This window comes from Bactrocera oleae, chromosome 5, assembly GCF_042242935.1.
Source record: "Bactrocera oleae isolate idBacOlea1 chromosome 5, idBacOlea1, whole genome shotgun sequence".
In the NCBI taxonomy this organism is placed as follows: Eukaryota; Metazoa; Arthropoda; class Insecta; order Diptera; family Tephritidae; genus Bactrocera; species Bactrocera oleae.
Genome location: NC_091539.1, coordinates 41,106,033 through 41,123,305, shown reverse-complemented (window position 1 = coordinate 41,123,305; position 17,273 = coordinate 41,106,033). Strand labels below are relative to the sequence as shown.

The window sequence follows — 17,273 nt, the reverse complement described above, 5'->3', positions numbered from 1 at the left end:
ATTAAAAGTAAATAAATATATCCCTTGATATATCCTTGTTTTGAAACAAAATACCATAGAAAAAAATTATCGATTTAAGTACAATACTAAAAGTGTTTATTCAAAATCATTTTGTGTAAAATTTTAAGTGGGAAATGTCTTACAAAGGCAATTTATGAAGGCACATACTGTTTGTTCTAAATATATTATACTCTTATACTATTAACTGGGGACTGTTTCAAATGAAAAATTTATTAAAACCGTCTTCGAATCGCCACTGCTCGGCTCGCTATTTTTGTGCTCTACTCTCTTGTCAACGAAATTTGTATGTGAAAGTGATAACACAATTTGTTATTTTGAACTCACAAAGGACAATATATTGTTAGCGTCTCTATTTTGTATCTCTTTCTGATATGTATAAGTATTTCACATTTATACGAGTTGTTTGTTCGATTCGCTGTTCTTTAGAGTTTGGCAAATCGAAGACAGCTTAATATACACATAGGTATAATAATTTATATATTGTAGAAATAGCTTTTATAATACAACAGCACCTTTCTTTGTTATAACTACTTAAGTGTATGAAAACGGCTAATTTAAGGCTGAAAATACATACACTAAGTTTATACATATAGATTAATTCATTTTTTTCTCAATATTAAAAATTAATTTTAGCCTCAAAACGACACTGATCACCCATCCACCACTTCTCGATATTCGTATATGTTTGTGTTTTCTGCATAAAAGGCACACTGCGCAACTTCGCACAGAGGTCACAGAAAGGTGAACGATAACTCAGACGATAATACTGTCGCCACCAGAAGTAACGCATATACTCATCCGGATGCGTGGCTACATAACGAAGATATGCAGCAAGTTCTGCAGCGCTTTCGAAATCTTCAGCATCTATCACAGAGTGCGGTGGCACGAAGCGACTGTAATCAGCACCACCAAATACGACCGGTATCACATAGCGTTGCATCGCATTATAAAGCTTCTCGGTCACATAGTCATTGCACAACGAATTCTCAAAGGAAAAATAGAATTTATAACTGTTATCCAATAGTTCATCACATTTATTTGAATTGTGGGGGCAACTGCAAATAGAAAACTTTGTCAATAACTTAATAATTACTCATTTCAAACTCATATAACCAAATATAAATACGAGTATTTTAGAAATAGACACTTAAACTATTTGTATAATTTAATTTTTTTCTTTAGATGGCAACTCTGGTCAAATTATTTTTATGGCGAAGGGCTGTTGAATATGTTATTCGGACACCGTCTATTGTTTATATAATATATTAAGTGAATTTTTTTTATCAGACAGTGGGTTTACCCTTCAAAAATATTCAAAATAAACTGCAATACTCTCCCTGTTTCGATAAAGTTGTCTTGAAATTGGATTCAGTGATTTAGGAATATGTAAGGGTTTTATGTGCTTTGCGATAACTAATTGGTACGGAAGTCCAATCACAGATGAGTAGTTCCTACACGAAAAGCTGTTCGGGAACATTTATTAAACTCGTACAGTCAATATAAAGACGAATTCGAGACCTCCATGTGAGGTATAAAGTTAGAAATATTTCTTTTTTATTTAGATGCTTAGTCTAACGAGGAAGAAAATTCGTTAAATTAAAATAAAATAGGTCATTACCTAAGAAATTTCCACAGGATCAGGAGACTATGTAAATCATTATATAGTTAAAAAAATATATACATATATATTTGGGTGGAGCGTAAAAAACATTTTTTTTTGCTTAGCCTGAGAAAAAGAAGAAAATTTATGCAAAAAAAAAATTTTTTAACATCTAGATGCGGCACTTTTAAAGTAAATTTCTAGTTAAAATTTTTATTTCGTAAAAATATATTTATAAGTGTTGTAGAAGCTGTGGAAAGTCCTCTTTCTGGCCAATTAAAAGTTATCAACTTAAAAAATTTTGGTGGTCATTATTGGAGTTTTAAAAAAAGTCTTAAACGACAATATGCTTTCTTTAAGCGTTAAAATAAAGTCAAAAACCGTCAATTTCGGTAATTTTTTATATAAATGTGAAGAGTTTAAACAAAAAAAAAATTTTAACTCGAAATTTGCTTTAAAAGTGAGATGTCTTCTAGATGTTAAAAGTTTTTTTGTCCAAAAATTTTCTTTTTTATAATCTACAAAATTTACACTTAGGTTAAGCAAAAAAAATACAATATATATGTACATATACAATGAGAGTGATATGATTTTTTTTTTTTTAAACACACTATATAATTGTTAAGGAAATTCAATTAAGTTCTGAATATAACATCATGCAGATGGCCTCCACGACTTCTTTTGCAGTACCGAATTCGATGAACCCAATTTTCGAGTACTTTTGCCGCTAAATCAAGTCGTATGTATAGCACGTTCGATATTCACTTCCAAAGCTTGAAGAGTATCTTGTTTATTGCTAAAACCCAATGACTTCAAATAACCCCACAAGAAGAAGTATAATGGTGTTTAATTACAACTTCATTGAGGCCATTCAATGTCACAATTTCTTTAATTTATCGAATCTCCAAACTTTTCTCGCAATAATTCTGTTGTTGCAAGTGCTGTCTGGCACGTGGCTCCGTCTTTTTGGAACCAGATATTGTCAAAATCAACGTCTTCCAATTGCGGCCATAAAAATTTGGTTATCATCGATCCATACCGCTCTCCATTGATTGTAACGGTATCACCAGCTTCATTTCGAAAGAAGGATGGACCGATGATTCCAACAGACCAAAAACCACATCAAACTGTCAATTTAGGTGAATGTAATCGATAGTTTTATTTATTTACTACACTACTCTGATGAAAGTGAGTTTCATCGGAGAAGATGATTTTCTTAAAAAAATCGGTATCGTTTTCAAGTTGTTCTCAGGTAAAATCAGCTAATAGACGTTTATGGTGGTCCGATGGCTTCAGTTCTTTAGTGAGAACAATTGCATACTGATACAAGCCCATATCCTTTCTCAAAATCCGCCATCTTGAAAACGTCTTGGAATCAACAAATTTCGTTCTTCAGCAACACTTGCCTGAACGGCAGCAATATTTTGTCTTATTGGCACTTGAAGATGATGTACGCTCGAAATTTTCGACAATTTAACGAATAGCGAGCACAGGTGGATGATTATTACAACCATAAAATGGCAAAACCGCACGAAAATTTTCAATTGATAATAAAATTTAATATTTTGGAAACGCTGTCCTTGTGTATATTTTTCCATGTTGAAATTGAAACCACTACTGAATACAATAAAAAAAATTACAGATCATGACATATTAAAAATGGCCGAAACGACACTTAGAAAGGATATCATACCTATGGGAAAACCCGATATATAGTGTACTTGTATATCAAAATTCAATACGCTCGCAGTAAGCATAACCCTACAATAATGCAGACAGTGCTATTGCAGATATTGCTATCATTTCGATTGATTTAGATTATTTACTGAAATATGTGGATCTTTAAGAAAATGCAGGATGCCACATGTTTGTAATTTTAAAATAAAATGTTATAGTAGAAAAGAAAAAACTCACTCAAATTAAGGACTTTTAAAGTCTTTTGCCGTTGCAAATCATTTTGTAGAGGGTTGCCACCGGTTTATACAAATTTATTTCAGCAAAACTTATTGAATAATGGGATTATTACTAGTATGGAGCTAAAATGGTCTAAGAAACTTTACAGCTACAAAAACTATTTTTAGAGAGGTTGCCACATGTTTCAATATTTCTATGGAAATAAATTACTACAACTGATGGAATATAACAACATGGACAACAAACAAAAAAGTTTTGAGCAAATTTTAAGTCGGAAATATACATATGTGAAAAGGGCTGCCACCTTTTTATACGCTCGCAACCTGTTGCTACAGAGTATAATAGTTTTGTTCACCTAACGGTTGTTTGTATCACCTAAAACTAATCGAGTTAGATATAGGGTTATATATATATAAATGATCAGGATGAAGAGACGAGTTGAAATCCGGGTGACTGTCTGTCCGTCCGTCCGTCTGTCCGTCCGTGCAAGCTCTAACTTGAGTAAAAATTGAGATATCTTTATTAAACTTGGTAGACATGTTTCTTGGTACCGTGAGACGGTTGATATTGCAGATGGGCGTAATCGGACCACTGCCACGCCCACAAAACGCCATTAATCAAAAACAAATAAATTGCCATAACTAAGCTCCGCAACAAGATACAAGACTCTTACTTGGTACACAAGATCACATTAGGGAGGGGCATCTGCAGTTAAAATTTTTTTTAAAGTTGGGGTGGTCCCGCCCCTAATAGGTTTAATGTGCATATCTCCTAAGCCGCTAAAACTATAATAACAAAATTCCCTGGAAGCAAATGCTTTTAGAACTTCTATTGACGGTGTGAAAATAGTTGAAATCGGGTGGCAACTCCGCCCACTCCCCATATAACGGTAAAAACGGTGTTAAAAACTACTAAAAGCGCGATAAATCAAGCACTAAACACGCCAGAGACACTAAATTGTATCTCTGGGATGGTATGAGATGACTTTATAGGAACCGCGTTCAAAATTAGTCAGTGGGCGTGGCACCGCCCGCTTTTAGGTGAAAACCCATATCTTGGGATCTGCTAAACCGATTTCAACCAAGTTTAATACGCAACATTCTCTTTTTATTTCCATGTTATAGTGCAAAAATGGTCGAAATCGGATTACAACCACGCCTATTTCCCATATAACACCATTTTCAATTTAATCTGATTCTGTCACTTTCCACTATGCATATCAAGCAAAAATTATTGTATGTAACTGTTCAAGCCCCTAGGTAATGAATATGTGGACCCCAGTGCGTATAACTGACTTTTTACCGAAAATATCGGTCACAATAGAATAAAGTGGCAAAATCCGCAAAGAAATCTAAAACGAGTATACCATTTGACTTTGCGAGAGTATAAAATGTTCGGTTACATCCGAACTCAGCCCTTCCTTACTTCTTTTAAATAGTTTTTAACAAATTGATGAAATATTGCAGTAAGGACAACGAACTAAAATAGGCTTGAAACGATACACATTTATGTCTAAGATATTTTTTGAAGTGTTGCCACTTCCTTGTAATAGGAACAGTCTTAAGTACAATACTCTTCATTTATTACAAAGGTACTAACCTAACTAAAAGCTGCTGATTTTAATGAATAAAACCTATTTTTGAATAAATATAATATTATTAGGGTTGCGTACACATATCTTTGGTGTATTCAATATTTGCGACACACTTGGAAAAATTTCACTTTTTCGCAAATAATTCTACGTAAACTTGTTTTTATCTATGAGTTTCTGTTGTTTGCAGTTATTACTGTATACCAAACATCACGATTCCACAACCGCACCTGATGACTGCAATAGCTTGTTTAATCTTATCAAGCGTACGATAAATATGAATTATTACCGCTATGACAGTTATGAATATTTCATAGCGTTCAAAAAAACTCGACAAACGTGTTGTAAATTTCGTATTTATGAAATATAGCTATTATTATTATTATTATTATCTATATTATCTTATCTGATTTATACTATTTCTACCTAATTACATAAGTAATAATATAGCGCTTGAAAAAAGTTCGCTGCGCTCTCTTTTCGATTTGTTATATAGATCGCAGCGTTAATCTACAAAGTTCCTATGCTCCAAACGGACTGATTCACCTAAATATTTGACCGAAAGTGGCAACTTTCCTGTGCCAACAAGCTGTCCATCATTTAACACACTGTAGTCTTAGTCTTCCCAATTTTGGTGTAAGCAACTCACCTGAAATTGCCGCATTTCCCATAAATATCCACGGGAATGTGCTCCTGTAATGCCGCTGCCAATTTTTCCCGTTTCGACAACGTCTCACAATGCGATACAAACCAAGCGGCCATTCGAGTTTTACCATCCCATAACTGCGTAACGTTCGTGTCATTCCACACGGTTGGCACCTGTCGCCACTTGGGCTGAATCGCCGGCGCCACTACTGCGCCAGTTTCCTTATCTTCGATTATTTGATAGGGCCACAGCAAATCCGAATCGAGCCGATAGCTCATGGTCAAATTGTAGAAGCCACCCTCGTCGGAGAGTACATGTTTAGTCTCGCCCGGCGGTTCCATTAAGGCAAACACGTAAAGCTGATGCGGCGCACGTACGCGGGGCACGGAATGCAATAGAGGAAACGGTTCGGCCGCATGGAAGAGCACTGCGTCGTACATTTCAATTGCGGGCAAAAAGTCCCGGTTATTCGTCAAATCACAACGGTACACTGGACAATTCAATTTATCGCGAAAGTAATCTGGGCCAAGCGTATCCTCATCGAAACCCCAACGTTTGTTTTTAAAAAAACTATTCCAAAAAAGTATAGTACGCGGTCGACCCGCGTCGACAGCTGTTGCTTCATTTTGAATTTGTTGCTGATAGGCGCGTAATATTCTGTACTGATTAAATTCGGGCGCAATACTTAGCAAATGTACAATACCCAGAAAACTGGCACAGATCACAAGAATCACGAGCAGTATTGTGCACTTTTTACGTTTGTACATCGTGTCCTTCGTTGCGTACGCGACGTTTTCAACTGCGTTCGTTTCCTCATCGCCACGACGCTCGAGCAGCGAAGCGTTAATGGACGCACGTTCAGTATAACGCATGGCGATGCCAACAAATGTGTACGTGCTCAATTCAATCACCGATTGGTCACCCAAAAATTTTTTTTATATCTCTAAGTAGATTTGTAGTATCGATAATAGTTCCCCGATTAGCTCACTTCTTTCCGCGCAATGTTCACACTTCAGTCCATCGCTGAGTTGTATATTTGATTAGATAAGCATGTGCCGGTGACGCTAATAAATACATACATAGAAGATAATAGACAAAATAGTTAATCATTAGTAGATACTCAAAGTAAACAATCGCAATGTTTGTATGTACTTATGTAGTTATAAGCAAGAAATGGGTCTAGCTTGTACCTGTAAATATATAGTCACAATTTCTGGCATTGGTAAATATTTACACACATGTATGTACATGTGTTTTGTACAGCACTACCTCATAGTAAATCACACTACGTAGAAGAGGGTAGAAGGGAAAAAGAAATGCAGGAAATACTTTTGTTTTGAGGCACATCTAGTGTGAAATTAAGAATTTTTTGTTTTCACATATTACGATAGCCCACTTATGCCTTTCAAAATAACATACTAAACTTTTAAATTAATATTGCAAATAGTTTTGAGTTACATACGAGTACTGCGAAAGTATAGCCGCTCAGTTCAATCAGCTTATTTAGATTATTACAGTTGTAATTCGAAGACAAATCATCCGATCACTTTGATTTTTTCAGTTTTTCTTGTGTATGAAAACTGTAATTTTGGCGGACTTTTTTTTTAAAGTCTTATAAGTATATTCTGACAATTTGTATAACATTTCATGCAGCAGTTTTCTTTAAAAAACTAGACACATACATTGTAACTCTGATCCAAGCCTTATTAGATTGGCCTAGTAATTAAGAAGGAGGACAATTACGGCCCATTCACATACAACACACTCATACAAAAGTATACATCGAACTTTTCTGTCAAAGCAAATATCTCACGCAAAGCGAAGCAAAAGTTCTATGTGAATTAGTCATTACTCGTTCATAATCGTTAAAAATTTGCCAAAGTTAACCAAAAGTGTCCGAGGTACGAGAAAATTAGCCGTTTGCGCACAGCTGCCACAAACCAGCTGTTAAATTTTGTTGTTGTATTTTGACAATTAGTTGTCAAAAGTACTCCATAACTGAAAAAATATAAGATCTACAACATTGCCATATAACGTTTTTCTATAAGACTCGTAATTTTGCCGGAAATCGAGATAAACCGTTTCTAACACTTAAAAATTCATCCACACCGCTCCTCTTGGCCTTCCCGACCTCAGTTCGCCCGTAAATTATTTTTACTTTAATTTTTGCTATTTTATCCTTCGTTTCTGATGGTATTCAACCTGCTATGAATTTCTTTATTTGTTTATCATTTTCAAACGCTTCTGCACTAGTCTATTTAAAGACCAGGGTAGATAATTTAAAGCAAAAAAATTATTTTCTATATAAAAATGAAACGCTATTTCGTTAAGTACCCGCAGAAGATCCGAACCACAGCACGGAAAGACATGAAATTTTGCACAGTTATTCGTCTATTCCTATAGAAGGTCCTAACGGAGGACTTTTTGACAAAATCACGGCATGTGACGCGTCCTCTTCTGTTCTTCGCCTGCACCGTTATAGACTATAACTACTATATATAATACATTCGATAAGTTATAGCACATAGCACATTACAATCGATTCGATCGAAATTCAGGTTTTGACAATTTTTACACTTGAGATGGCACCTCTAAACGGCACTATTTTTGCAAAGTTTTCATCCGAAAAGTAGGCGTGATTATAGACCGAACTCGCATACCCTGTTATGGAAATATCAGAATAATGTTATAAACCTGATTTCCGTGAAATTGGTCAAGTAGCTTAGAAAAAATAGACTTAACGGGTATTTCAATAGAACGGACAGACCTCGCCCCGTCATCCTGAGTGTTTATATATATATCTCCATATTTATTTCGATTAGTTTTAGGTTATAAAAACAACCGTTAGGTGAACAAAACTATTATATGTGTATAAAAAGGGCATAGCAGGGCACGCCGGGTACAGCTAACTAATAAAAATTACAAAAAAAAATAATGTAAGTGTTTGGGTTTTTAATTTTTTTCTTGTACAACAAATTTTTTCTTTCACGAAATTTGGAATGAACTTACCTTTCGTGACGCAAACACACTGCAGTTTTTTTGATTTAAAATATTTATTTTTACACCCAGAACAGGGTAAATAAAGTTTTTTAAGTAAAGAGATCCCCCAAAAAATATATATCTAAATCTTAAATTTAGCAATGTTCATCTGTCTGTCTGTATATGCGCGAACTAGTTCCTCAGTTGTTGAAATATCGACCGGAAATTTAGAACACGTGCTTTTCTCATTAAGAAGCTGCTCATTTGTCGGAACGGTTGATATCGGAGCACTATAACATATAGCTGCCATACAAACAGAACAATCGGATTCAAGTGCTTGTATGGAAAACTTTTTCATCTGGTGAGATATCTTCCCGAAATTTGACATGGTTTACTTTCTAGGGCAGAGGTGCTAACCCCGGAGAAATTGTTCATATCGGATAACTTTAGCATATAGCTGCCATACAGACAAAACGGTCCGAATCAATTTCTTGTTAGGAACCTTTAGTGTTTGTGAAGGGTATTATATCTTCGGTACAACCAAAGTTAACGTTTTTTCTTGTTTCACCTTTATTTTGACTTAATATCAAAAAACGATCCTAATTTTCAATCGAAATTTTAAGATCACCCGTAAATTATTTTACCTTTCACTTTTGTTATTTTTTCTTTCCTTTCCTATGGGTTTCAACTTACTATGAATTTCTTTTACTTTTAACCATAGTGAAAGGTTTCTGCACTGGCGTATAAGATGTTTCGGTGACTGAAATCAATGTGTTAGTAGTAAAGGTTGCACGTAGTACTTAAGAGCACTATCTAATAGAGAAGACAGTTTCTTGACAGATCCGTATATTATAACCAAAATTAGTCGAGAGATATCTTAGCATTAGCCAACTGGAAACCAAATGAACGACAACACGCTAAAGATTTCAGAATACATATACATAAGTATTACACAAATTATTATGAAATTATAATATTATATATTCCATATGTCTCTTCATCCTGCTAAATGCTTGACCTTAACTAAGAACGTATGGTAGTGTAGCTAATTGGAAGAGGAATAGTAACTCCACTCTCCATACAAGTTAAATATAGACTCTTACAAGAATGCTAGAAACAAGATTGCTTGACGTAATAAATTTAAGAATGGGAAATGGCAACATAGAAAACTGTCAAATGGCCTGTAAATTATAAAAATTTTCTTTGTTGCCCTTCCCATTCTTATATAGCAATACTACTCTGTGTCCCTTGGGCAATAATGTAAGTCATAGACAAGAACTTGATTTTGACCGGTATGTTTCTAAAGCTTATTCTATAATGTTTTTCCATAATACAATAATTAAAATATATGCATGTAAATCTAGATGGAAGAGAAAGAATGTAATTAGAGGGTGTGTAACCGTTTTTCAAAATATGAGTAATAATGATTAATGACGGTTCAACTGAATGTAGTGTAAATAGTTCTAACACATTATTTTTAGCCATACTACAACAGCAGCGAACAAACTCATACTCAGTTATAGCGAAGCACCACAAATTTCACGGCGTGTTGACCAAAAATATAAATATAGACACCTGTTCTATATATGAAGATTAATAAGTACTGCGTACATTGAAATATTTCACGTGAGTATATACAGGAATTGTTCGCATATTAGAAATGGTATTTGAAAGAAAATATTGCATATGACGCCATTCTTTGACAAACGAGTGATGAAACAATACGCCATTCCTAAGAATCACCAAGACAAACTCAGTTAATTTCCTCAAGGGGATGTTAAGACGAGCTGCGCGTTCTTTTGTCACTCGCTTAGAAAAACAACAGCATTATTAAGATGTACTCGTATTCGACCGTCCGATGTATACTTTATTTTGACGTCAATTACCAATTGTTGAAGAATTTGTATTTTTACTAATACTTTTTAAACTATTTATTCTATTTATTATGGAAGGTTCGATATCTGTAAGAAAAGATATACTTAGGTCCCTCAAATGGAACACAGAAATGAGCAATAAAATGATTTAAGCCCTTTTATCAAACTTTTTGTCAGTTTAGTTGAACTGAAGTTATGTACTGAGTTCTAGAGATAGCTGAGTTAACTTTTAATAATAATAATAAATAGTTATTATTTCGATGAATGCCAGCTGTTTGTTCGATTCCCAACTATACATATTTGACAAGTCGCTTTTTGTTACAATTATGATAATTACCTATTCATTCAGAAGTAAAATACTCTTGCAATAAACAACATCCGATGAGGCGATTATTGAATGTTCGAGATAAAGATTCTGCGTCTATGGACGTTTTAGAGTTAGCAGAGACGAATATGAAATGAAACCCAGCAAATAAGTTGGAAAGGGAACGCTGTGAATAGCAACTTTAATGCTGAAAGAATTATATACATCAACAACTAATGAGGAACATTTGTTGCAGACGGGAGAAGGGGGACTTATCGCTTGCGGAAGTATCGAATTGGGGCTGACTTGGAGTAGAAAGACATATCACAATATGATTGTTGTCAAGGACTTTACTTGATTTTGAGCGTTCAACTTTTATATCAGCTCCCATATATGCTATAGTGGTCCCATATCGGCGGTGCCGACAATTCTTGGAGAGAAAAGAACTAGTTTAAAATTTTAGATTGATATCTCAAAAACTGAGATCTATCAAATCGGAAGGGTGCTATCATCATTGGATATACAGTAAAGAGTCTCAAGAATACTTTTATTTCAGTAATCATAAAATTTCACTTATTGATTACATTGCAGCCCAGTGTGAATAATGACACGAAATCGTCGCTTTTGAGTTATTGTCCTTTAGAGATTAGCGTGCTGTGTACATTTTTGTTTACCAAAGTTTACATATTAGTATGATTGTTGTTGGTAGTGACTTGTATAAAATCACCCAACGGCAAATAATGGTCAATAAACACGTGCACACTATAAACACATATGGATTTGTATGTGTAGCTATGTAGTTGTACAGGGAAACCCACTAATTCCACGACAGGACATGGCTTAATGGGGCGGACATACTCGTGTGCCTGTAATTAATCTAATGTACCGAAACCGCAAATGATATTTTGCATGTTCATTTTCACTATTACATCTAAATAGTGTTCAAAATAATTACTAAGAGTGGCCTTTACTGTGACACCTTATTGTTATGACTATTTTTTTTTTATTGAGATATACCATATATAGTATTTCCCTTAACTCCGGTTGGAGCGTAGTTTTATTGAGAAACGTAAGGGTTTACCATATATTAAAGATTTTTAGTGACACGATCTGGAACTGTCATGAACTCAACACATGAAACACGCCATATTATCTACCATCCTTATATGAATACTCGTTGTATTCATAGGTATTTGACAAAATCTCTCTTACAAGTATTAAAATGGAGCTGCTGACTGTGGGAGAAATTGATTTTTTAAACCCGATTTCGTGGATCGCCCGATAACATTGTTGGTTTAATAAAAACATTATAGTACGGCAACTAATGGTTCTTCTATCAGCAGCACGTTCTTCGAAAAGCGGTACTGTACCGATAGAAGAGGTTGTACAACAACAATGTCTGGTTCAACAAAGAACTGAAACTGAACAAGAAAATATAATTGTTTAGCAATTCTATAAATGTTTTAATTTAACTTGGTTGAATTAATATCTATAAAAGTCTATAAAACAGTATCAAAAACATATTGAAATCTTTAAGCTTCGACATTATGTTTAAATTATATTAGTAACAGAATACTATTTTGGATCAAAATCAAAATTGACTTGGACGAATTCATATAAACTGCACGCGCAAACCGAATCCATATAATTTGTTTGCCCTAGAGTTTGACAGCTGTTAGTTTACGACTCGAAAAGTTTGTCTGTTGTTTTTAACATGGAAAAATATTAAACAACGTGTTTGCTTGAAATTTTGTGTTTCTGATGGAATCACGGCTACGGAATCGCTGAAAATGTTGCAGAAGTAAGTTTGAAGTCTATTTTATCACAAACACAAATACTTCAGTTTCACACAGCAATTAGTTATGGTCGTGAAGTCAACTTGCCTCATGCGATTCACCCATTCAGCTCTGTTAATGGCGATAACATCGAAAAAGTTAAAGAAACAGTACTTGAAATTCGCCGTGATGGCAGCAGAAAATAGCAAAGGATCGCAACCTTTCTGAGGAATCGACTTATCACATTATTAATGATTAATGTTTTGTATATGAAGCGTATCAATGCTAGACGCGTACCGAACCTTTTGTAAAAACGAGGTCGCAGAAGAGATGCTCGACACCGTAGCCGAGAATCCCACGTACATAAGTATGTATAGTAAATATGTACATATATTAAACGCATCATTACTTGATAGTAGGTGTATATCATAAATATGATGTCGAAACTGTCCAACAATCTAGCAAATGGCGCTCCAAAAATTAGCCGAAACCGAAAACACACAAAATTTGTTAATGGCCATGCCAGCCGTGGCTTATAACAAGTGTATGGAAAATTGAGTTAAGCTTGTATTAATTAGTTCAGGACCCTATTTTAATAGCAAAAATAAATATATGTATTCAAAAACGTGAAAATGCAGTTTTTTTTTGTCAATCCGGGTCAAATTTGATCAGATGTTAAAATAATTTTTTGAGCCTTAATATTAAGAAAGGCTGAATTAGAAAAGTTTCGAAGCACTTTTTACACAGTGTATATTAAGCTTGTCACGAAATTTTTAACACCCAGAGGAAACGTCGGAGATTCTATAAAGTATGTATTATACATATACATGTACCATATAAATATGTATATAAATGATCAGCGTGACGAGCTGATTCGATTTAGCCATATCCGTCTGTCCATCTGTATATTCGTATATTCGTGAACTAGTCGCTCAATTTTGGAAATAACGATCTGAAATTTCGCAAACTTCCTTTTCTCAGCAAGAAGCTGTTCATTTGTCGGAATCGCCGATATCGGAGCACTTTAGCATATAGCTGCCACTCAAACTGAATTATACATGAAACTGTTGCTGAAATTGACTCTTCATGAAACACCCTTTATTTTAATGTGTGTATAGAATGTTCAATTTTTGTTTATTTTTATCGAAATTTCGCTAGTTTTCTTAGTAACACCCAATTAGATAAATACACAACATAAGTGTGTATGTAGAGGTAACGGGTTTTAAAGCGATTTGCTTAAAATATATATTTCAAAAAAAAGACCTTTTTCGAATTTTCAACAATTTCCGCGAATTCAAGCATATTTACACATACATATTTTTGGATCGAATTAAATTTGTATCGGCTTCTTATAAATATATATGTACATATGTATGCGCCCAAACAAATACTCACAACCGTATGTTCGACATTTGTCATGCTAGAACACATAAATACATAAATACATACATTTACAATTTAATTAATTTCATATTCTTGATGCACATCAAATAGTTAGACACCAATTCTCACATTCAACAATAGAATAGAATTGTTGTATTTGTACGTTTTTATTGTTTTTATTGTTTTTATTTCATTTTTTATTATTTGGTTTTTCATTATGGAATTACGTACGACAAACACACCCACTATTGCTTGAATGAAGTAATTTTTCTATAAACCGAACAGGTGGTTCAGCAAAGGGGGTGTTGAAAAGCATTGCTTTTGTTGTTGCTCTTACTAGAAAATGCTATCTCAATTTATTTACATAAAAAAATATGTGTCAGACACTCTAAAACTGCTCATTATGAATATTCATTCATGTAATTACGTGCGCGGATTACTCATCAGTAACTACATTGTTGTGAGAAAAAAGATAACTCTTTGATTTAATTATATGTATATTAATATTTTCCTAAACACTGTTTTTGAAAGCAAACACATTTGCGCGATTATCTGAGATTTTTCACTAGGAAAACGCTGGAATTTTTTTAAAGTTATTTCTTTTAACTATACGAGAGCGTTCCGATATGTGCTAAGTCTACAAAAAAATTATATTTATATCTTAATAAAGCCTCCTCATAATAGAATACATCCAGCGATGCTCCAACGTCTTTAAGCCGTCTAAAAAATACGTTTTTAGAAGACCTACAAGAGGTTTGGCAACGAAAAGAAGTCGCGCGATGCTAAATCTGGAGAATAGGGTGGATAAGGCAGCAGTGCGTAGCTTAATTCGACCGATTTGACCTTGGCAACGGCAAAGATGTGAGCCGGTGCGTTGCCATGTTTCACGAGCAATTGTTTCATCGCCAAGTGGGACCATTTTTCTACAATTCAGGTATCGAAACGACCCAATAATTCAGCATAGTGTAGCCATGCAACCGATGTGCCCATTCCCCGGTAGTCAGACCTTGGGAATGACAGAAAACGGTGAACTTTTCGGTCGATAGAACTGTCTTTTCCCTCTTCGAACAGGATCACCAGGTTAAGTAGATTGTTTCAACTGTTTTCGTTAATTTACATAGAACTTTTTTACACAAAAAAAAGTTTTCGACGCGAAGCCAAGCAAAATGTTGCGCAACTCTCATGTTTTTACGTTTTGCCAAGCAACAGTTGCCATTTTTATTAGAGAGAAACACTGACGCGTTCATTGTGACAAACCTTTTGTTGTCTGCGCTTCGTTGTTTCTGTATGAACTGTCACGCAAAGCGGAGAAAATTGTATGTGAATGAGCCTTTCCTTCGTCTCTGAAGTGTACAAGTAGATCCATGTTTTGTCGACGGTCACGAAACAATGTAAAAAATCTTTCGGATTGGTGTGAAATGGACCTTCGTCTACGCTTGTTGTTAGTGGGTATGAGCAAACGCGTCACTCAACACAACTTTTAAGATGTCTGACTCAACTATCTCGCGCATCGTTGATCGGCGGTCTGTCAATACCTTTGTCATGGACTTTTGCCACATTTTCTTCCATCTTAGCCGCTTCGTGCACCTGAGCTTAGCTCGCAAAAACCCGACACACGTCGACATGCAAATCGTTAAAGCAATTTTTGACAGGCCATTGATGGAGAAAAGCCCACAATGTATAAACAATTTTTTCACTGCGCTAATCACGCCTTCCAAAAACAAAAATCGAACCAACGACCGATATTGCTTTTTTTCCATTTCCTAAAATTCGCGGTAAAGCCCGTTTGCGCACGCGGCCAAAACAAAACTGCTCAAATTTTGACTATAGCCCTCTACAAGACATAGTAAATTTCTCTTGTGATAGCGACGCCAGCGGTGGTGGGTGGGAAGTAATGAACGGAACTCCCCATGTGTATGTATGTATGTATGTATTAATGTATTTTTTTTTTAAATAAATTTTTTACACCGATTTTTTATGTGTATTTCATCATAACTATTGCTCAAACTTGTATGTAATACATATTTATACATACATATGTATGCATGTACATATGTACTCTCTTAATCGCATTTAAGTAATGCTCAAACAATTAAGTCAGACGCTAACGATTCTTTCGCGGTCACCCCACGTCTTCGCTAACGACAACGTTACATACTTGTGTATGTGTGTGTATATGTACATATGTACATTTGTACTTGCAATGAGCACATAGCGGCCGCCATTAATTTGCAAGTGCCAATGGTCATGCCGACAATGTAACAAATAAGTCACCTCTAATTTTTTTGTATTTCGACAATAACAAGAACACTAGTTCACTAAAAAAAATACTAACTGGAGAATTGCCACACAGTTCCAAACACCTACCACAACAAAATGCAACTGTTCTATAAGATGGTCAACGAGAAGGCTGGTTACTACATTTTCTAGTGGTGCAATGTGGTTATACTACACATACACAAACACGCGCGTGCATACATACATACATGCAAACGTACTAGCAAACGCACAAAAAATCAAATACATTATTGTATATGTACATACATATGTATATATTAACAAGCAAATGTGCACACATAAATATAACAAATATACATGAATATGTACATATATATATATATATGTATATATGTATATATATGTATATACATATCGGCAATATATACACATTGTTCAATCAGCACATAAAGTTAGCGTATAAAAAATATAAATATATACATACATACATACATACTCATCTATGTATACGGACATATGTATATATTGTATGTACATACATACATATATGTATATGACGACATGCAAATAAAATTTATCACGTTTGTGCGGAATATAGCAAGAAGCGTTCTTGATTTGGTTTTTGTTTTAATTTTTTATTAAATAGAAAATTAAGTTAAACACCGTAAGCGTGATTTTGTTTACATTATTTATGTGCGTCATTACCGTTAAATGTATTCTACATAAGCAAGATGAATCATTGTCACCATCATTAAAACTAAACACATACATACATACATACATACATACATATGTAAACATTACATATTACGCCACCCCCACTAGCGGTAATTTCGTTGCGTGACAAACGTAAATACTTGGCATGAAAAGTGAAAACGCCACACAAGCTACGTAGCGATCATTTCCAACGCGATTAAGGGGCACACCTAGTGCGACAGCCTAAAAAAC

General features: G+C 34.6%; 1 protein-coding gene and 1 long non-coding RNA gene across 2 annotated transcripts; one reads left to right on the top strand and one right to left on the bottom strand.

The window, feature by feature from the left end:
- Positions 1–73: 73 nt before the first annotated feature.
- Positions 74–16,471, bottom strand: FucTC (alpha-(1,3)-fucosyltransferase C). Its single transcript, XM_036366191.2, has 3 exons — positions 16,423–16,471; positions 5,776–6,836; positions 74–1,076 (listed from the first exon to the last, which is right to left on the bottom strand). Exons 2-3 carry the CDS (start codon positions 6,642–6,644, stop codon positions 638–640), a joined length of 1,308 nt encoding a protein of 435 aa, XP_036222084.2. The 5' UTR covers positions 6,645–6,836; positions 16,423–16,471; the 3' UTR covers positions 74–637.
- LOC118681469 (uncharacterized) lies at positions 11,958–13,337 on the top strand. Its single transcript, XR_004977216.2, has 3 exons — positions 11,958–12,730; positions 12,783–13,063; positions 13,121–13,337. It is a non-coding gene; the product is annotated as an uncharacterized lncRNA (long non-coding RNA).
- Positions 16,472–17,273: the final 802 nt, after the last annotated feature.